General features: G+C 41.4%; 1 protein-coding gene across 3 annotated transcripts in view; it reads left to right on the plus strand.

Moving 5' to 3' along the window:
* tmem132e (transmembrane protein 132E) overlaps positions 1-6,973 on the plus strand; it is a 198,056-nt gene that overhangs the window by 132,296 nt on the left and 58,787 nt on the right. For all 3 annotated transcript variants that reach the window (XM_077592688.1, XM_077592689.1, XM_077592687.1), the window contains one exon: positions 601-1,555. In XM_077592688.1, the coding sequence (XP_077448814.1) occupies positions 601-1,555 (955 nt within the window). The remainder of the gene's footprint in view (positions 1-600; positions 1,556-6,973) is intronic.

A 6,973-nucleotide genomic window follows, 5' to 3' on the forward strand; every position in this document is an offset into this window, starting at 1 on the left:
AGGGGAAATTTAAACAAATCATGTGATGCTTCATGTTTCCTGTTTTAGCAAAATTGCTTACAGTTCAAAATGGATTTTCTGAAGACATTTTTCCCTTTCCCCATCATTGACGGTGATGGACGTCTATTTGAGATGGGTAGGGCTGACAGAGTCAAAGCCAGCCAATGGGTTGCCAATCCAAATTGAGAGAATATTTGCCTAGCTTTGGGGCGGGAAAATGGGGCATAATTTCATAGGAAATCTTGAAATATTAGACTTAAAATCACAGCAAGCCACATTTTTTAGTATTGACGCAATATAATGCTTTGTTGCTTATACTGATTTGACTCTGTCAGTTACTTCTAGAAATCAGATTTACTTTATTGCCATTATAGGTGACTATTGTAGTAACAATAATCAATAAGATTTGGTTGTTGATTTAGAATGCTAAGATAATGTGTATGTTGATAATGGCTTAATGGATAAATGGTTATATGAAAAGATCTTTACACTATTAACGCAACACTGTGATTGATGCACAGTCTTTCCATACAATAAATATCAAGACATCGACATTAACTACGTTACACGTTCTGAACTCTTTCATTTGTTTCTTGGCAGCTCTCGCAGGCAAGATCTCTCCGACCAGTTCCGATGCCCTCCTCAGTTCCTCATCGGTTACGGCCAATCCCTCACCGCCCGCCGTTTACCTGCCAGCAAGTTTCAAGATGTCCAACGTGCAGCTGGCATTCTTCTTGCGAGAAGTGGCTCAAGGGTCAGGGCGGACCGTGGGCGGGAGCGGCAGAAGTGCGGGTGGCGGACACCCGCTGCATCGTTCGGAAAGTTTCGTGGTTTTCCAAACAAAGGAGCTGCCGGCCGTCAACATCAGCTTAGGGCCTTTTACCCGCGACCAGACACTCTCCAAGGAGTTGCTCCAACCCACCAGCCCACTGGACATCCCGGGCCAACTGACGGTCAACTGGAAAATCCGTGCATTCATCGTCCAGTCGCGGGTGTTCTCCAATAACCCCACCGTGCAGGTGTTCTTCTACATCGCTGGGCGAGATTGGGATGACTTCAAAGCGCAGGACAAGCTGCCCTGCATCCGCCTACACGCCTTCAGGGACGTGCGGGAGACTAAGACCTCTTGCCGCATGAAAGGGAACCTGGCGCAGTGCTTGGCTCAGCTAGAGCTGCCGGCGCCGTGGTTTAATGTCAACGTGGCCCCACTGGGCCGCCGCAAGGGCTCCGGCGGAGATGGGCTCCTGGATGGGATGGCTGGCGAGACCCTGCAGGCCGAGCTGTACTACACTCTTCACGAGCCTGATGCGGACGGCGAGTGCGGCGAGGCAGTGGGCCGCAGGGGTGCCCGCGGAGAGGCGCCCTCGCAGCACCCTCTGCTGCGCATCGGAAGCATCAGCCTGTATCAGGCCAGCCAGGAACAGCTGCTGATGGACAAGCAGCTGGACAAGAACATGTTCCTCAGGCTGCCCGAGAAGCCCCTAAAGCCAGGAGAGACCCTCAGGATCTTCTTGTATTTGATGCCCAACTCCACTGTGGAGCAGTTCAGCCTCAAGTAAGTCACTCACACATAAGTGCTGCTTTTGCTTCCACAAGCTCTTCTTGTCATCTTAGCCTCTGATGAAAAGCTGAACGTGTTGTCGTATAACAAAAATGATCTGAAGTGACATGAAAAGGAACCTGGTTCGTCTTTGAAGTATATTCCAACACAAGGACTATAGAACTCTTAACTTGTTGACTACATTGAAGGTGATAGATTTCCACTGCATTTTACCTGGAAAGTTGGCAGCCATCATATGCTGTACCCTTCAATGTCAGCCAATGAGATAAACATAACTAAAGTCATTAACTTAACAACTAAGAAGAATTGTCAAAGTAGAGCTTAAGTACTTAAGCAAAAGTAAATGGTCAGTGCCAGCTTCACTTCTCGTGTTACAGGGCGAGTGAATATTTACGGTCAATTCAAAAAAGTTAAACTCATAAAGATCTGGCCAAAAATATATATATATATATAAAGAGTTAAGCACATTTATACTTTTTAAAACTGTTTTTTTAAACAGATTACTCAGCCATCTGTAGGTTAAGATTTTCGGCTCATGGTGATGAACAAGCGATGTTCTCTGCAGACTGCAAGACTGCTTATATGTTCATTATTTTATAACCGTATTGAATTTTGATGGCATTATCATCAATATTTATGTTTTCACTATTTATATAACCATAAAAAGCTATAAAATCCAAAGATTACAACCAGCAGATTTCCGAGATAGGGTTAGGGTTAGACAAAAGTGCAATACAGTGAAGTAAGACGGTAAAAAATGAAATCCATCCCAATGAATGGCATCCTACAGTGCAAGCAAGTGCGACTAACTCTATGTAAGCTCATTCCGTGCGTTATCATCCATCACGCCGTTGCTCTGTTTTAGCTCCGAGGAGCCTAATGAGCATGTAATCACTTTTTTTTTTCTTTTACCACCCTCATCTTTCCTCATAATGCTGAGTCATGTCGAGAGAGAGGGGGCCGGGTTAAAACGTAGCGTGGCCCGGTAATGTTATCTATCGCTTTGGAGCGCTGCTGTAATGCTCAAGGTTTGGCTCCTGTTCACCCTCTTTTGGAAATGCTGCTCAAAGCACTTTTGGGTAGAAAAGAGGCCAAACGAAAGGTGTGCGTGTGCATTTGACCAGATAATGGCTTTGTCATTTCCAGGCACATTTAAGATAAATTTAATGGAATGTATTTTTTTTTGTAATCTTTATAGGGCACTCATTTTACTCTCTGACTACCAGTAACTGTACTAGACGTCCATTCCATTTTGACTGAAGTGGACGTCAATTGTTGTCAATAGTAATGAGTAATTGGGTCATTCATTCATTTTCTGAACCGCTCATCTTTGCAAGGTCGTCGGGGGTGCTTGAGCCTGTCCCAGCTAACTATGGGCACCAGGCCGGGGACACCCTGAATCTGTGGCCAGCCAATCGCAGGGCACGGGGAGATGGACTTTCATGCTCAAATTCATACCTAGTGGCGATTTAGAGTGTTCAACCAGCATCGATGCATGTTTTTGGGATGTGGGAGGAAACCGGAGTACCTGGAGAAAACCCACGCAAACACCACATAATGAGGACACACCTTAGAACCTTCGACCCCAAAACTGTGAGGCCGAGACTCTAACCACTCTTTCACCGAGCTGCTGTAATTGGGTCACTTCCTTGTTAATTTTAGGGAATTTACTGTAATTTCTTGTTGATTTTTGACGTTAGGATTTGTCCAAATCGTCTTTTGTGCCTCTTAATAGGAATTATTTACTTGTATTTTTTTAATATAAATAATAATAATAGAACATTTAATCTTTCTTTTATCATCTCGCATCTTTTCTTTTTTTAATTAACTAGGAAAAACAGTAACTTGCATGTTTTTTACATTTTTAAGATTGATCTATAAAAGGGGAAAAGAGTAAATAAGTTTTATGTATTTAAGTTGTAGATTGTAAATCATTAAGAATGTTTTTGGATTGAAAGGGTATAGGAAAAACTGAATATTTTTTTCTTTCATTAATTTTAATTTTCCATACCGCTTAGCCTCATGAGGGTCACAGGGGTGTTGGAGCCTATTTGTCACTTTTCAGGCATTTTAAAAAAAACCTCTAGTCTTTGGCATTGGAGTCAAAAATTCACACCATTTTAGTCAAACCAAAAAGTAGTCCGTACACTTAATTAGGCTTTATTTAAAATTGTTCACTTTAGTTTTAAATTATTCATGGAACAATGAAACGGCAGTTTAAAAATTTTAATGGTTGAGTCAGTTTTCCAGATGTACTACTTTGCTCTCAGTTTCCGTCAATGTTAAGTCAGCAATGATGTTGCAAATAATTAGTTTTTTACTGGTTTAAAAAAAAAGTTCCAACCCGATGGAAGTGTATTTGAGTTTTTTTCCGTTCTTATATTGCTCGCCTAGTGAAAGTGTTGAGATATTAGGCAATAACTTAAGGCAGGATGATGAAACATTTTCTTTGTAATCTTAGCATAATCGTCAGCACACGCTTGTTAAAAGTCGCAGATTTGCTGAATAATTATTAAGCTTGGCTGACTCATTAAGCCTTGGTTTGGAAGGGAGAAAACTGTATTGTCTCTCCCCACAGACAATCTCAGCATTAATGGTGATTTATGCTAACAATAAAAAAAAAAAAACTAAAGAGGGAAACTTAAGGCCCAAATTAATGGAAATCAACAGTGAGGCTTTATTTTTTAATAGGAGAATGTGCCTTGGTAAACAAAGTACTCATTGACATTTAACACTGTTTCCACCGTGGTAACATGATGATTAACACTACTATTTCTGTATGGAGGCAATTATAGTTTTCATGGGAAAGCCAACAGCAGATGTATTATGTAGAAGTGCACTTTGGATTTGTTTACCAAAGGATTAGATAATCCAACCTTCAGGCTGCTTTAAAATGTGAATTGTTTAGGCAATTTTTGTAGCTAATTGACTGCTTTGCCATTGGAGGTGATGGACGTCCAATCCAGTTCAAGTTAGAGGGCCTGGCAGCTTCCGTTTACAATGGTTTGGACGCCTAGCGCCATCCATGTCAGTAAAACATGACTTCAACTGATCAAATGGGAGGAAGTTGAAAAGGGAACAGACATGAGGGAGGATGGGTCAAGACCAAAGCCGAAGCCAACAAACGATGCTTCAAGTCAGGCTTGGATTCCCAGAGTCCGAGTTGTATCCTCCGGAGGAAGAACATTAAAGATGCAATAAGGGAAATCTTAAAAGATGCATTACTGCTCGCCTCCTTTGAATATCACTTGGAGTGGTCGTTGCTTTCAAGGGCTTGTCAACGCTCATGCTGAACGATATGCTAGCATCACACCCCGTAGTCGCTGCCTTGCTGCCTTATTTTCCAGTTCTAAGGACATTGTTCTTGTATGTGGAAGAGGAAAAATCTAACATTTTTTAAACACAGATTCACAAAGATCTATATTATTTCTGGTTTTCTGCAGTATGATAATCCATAGTCTCCCCTTTGCTGCCATTACACACTTTACTCATTTTCTCTAAGCCGTATTGACAATTGTGGATAAATGACTAAAAAGGACAAAATTACAAAAAAAAGCTGCTGTTCATCTCTGTGTCCACTCAGAAAGCCGCACACTTTGTCAGGCCTCCCTCAGTGATAAAATTATTTACCAAGAACCATGTGTGAAGAGTGAAACATAAAACCACGAAACATAAACACTTGTTAGATTTTATGTGAGGTTATTTGTTCCATGTCAGCAGAATCTGCCCTCTCTACGTTCTCCATTTTGCTGCAATCGCCTGCAGTCTCCAAAGCAAAAACAATATTAGGAATGTACGGTACTCGAATCTTATTTCGAGTCAGTCATCGTTCCAAAAGATTTAGCATTGAGCCATAGTCCTTTTGTGGGATGACATTTGACCACTTAATAGAAATGGCTGCCAATTCTTTCTCACTGTCAAATAGACCGTTTAAATTACAACAGAAATGTTGTTTGTTTTTGTTTGTTTTAAATCATTTGCCGACGCGTAGTCTGCCTGGGGAAAGTTGAATCTGGCATATGGCGAATGTAGACGAGGCCTAGTGGGGTAGATCCTCCAAACAAAATGATGCCAGGTCATCCACAATCTGTCACATCATTAAAAACATATTTTAGTGGTCGAGTGAGCCGACACCGTCGCGCCATGTGGTTCAACTTGAGCTCGCGGATTCTGTCAGCGCCATCTGTGAGCAGTCTTGACAGGGCTGTTTTTTTTTTAGAGGAAATATGTTTTTTATGTCTCCCTTTTCTGAAATGACTATTGTTACGTACGCAGTAGCTTGTCCGTCATTTCAGCTGATGTAGCAGTTCATTGGGAAAGGTAATGAAAGGTTACCCAAGTTCAAGTAAGTAGCTTAAGTTGTAGTCCTGCAGGTCATCTCAGGCGAAGTCTCTCCCCGAATTTGGTGAGTCATCGCATGTGACGTGAAAGGGGTCGCAAAGCTGTGTTGCCCCATGAAACGGATTCTGCAATGATCATGTTTCAGTGTCATTGACGGCTATGGACGTATAATCCATTTTGACCGAGGCGGCTGGCAGTGATCAGTCGAGATTAGTGAATACTTTTAAGAGAAAATATCATACCTCAGCAAGCCGTGAAATCACAATGTCAGAAAAAAATCAAATTTTCAATTTGTTGGTATAGATTACTTAAAAAGTATTTCAATTGTTGATTATTCCTCAAACGTTATTTAGAGTTACTTTATATTCAAAGTAACTATGTTACTTTACAAGTAACTTATTGGTTATATTTGACCAATTTCCTACATTTGCTGCAACGACATAAGAATGACAACTGGTTACTTAACTAATACTTCATTGAAAGTGGGTGATCTTGAAACATGGACATTTTATTTTTGTTTCTGTTTCATTTGGATGAGTCACCGATGTTGTAGTGGTTCATTTGCCTGACCTCTGTGTGGGCAGAATGGAAATGATTCCCACTCAGTGGCGGTGTAATTGTGAGTCCAAATGGTTGCCTGTCTCTTTGTGTGCCCGACAACTGACTGGCGACCAGTTTAGAGTGTAGGCCTAGTATTGCAAGGAAAGAGGACAGGTAAACCGTACTCAATGGATGCATTTCCTCTGTAATATGTCACCTGACCAACTTTTTTTTAGCTCAGTCCCACTCAATGGTGTTTGTGCGCCGGGGGACTGAAGTCACTGTCACTGAAAATCATGGCATCATAGAATTTGACAGTGCTGTTGAGCCAGTGCAAAGCTTCCAACATGACGAGATATTTTTGTCATTTTGCACCGTGCTGAGATATTTTTGGCATTTTGACTGACAAAATAGCGGCTCGATTTTGTGTATTAAGACACCCGTTTGTGGCCTTTTTTCCGCTGCTTTCATTGTTTGTTATTACAAGGTTGTTGCATTGTTATTTTGACACATCCTATGCTGAAAAAATGT

Source organism: Stigmatopora argus, chromosome 22, assembly GCF_051989625.1.
Source record: "Stigmatopora argus isolate UIUO_Sarg chromosome 22, RoL_Sarg_1.0, whole genome shotgun sequence".
Lineage (NCBI taxonomy): Eukaryota > Metazoa > Chordata > Actinopteri > Syngnathiformes > Syngnathidae > Stigmatopora > Stigmatopora argus.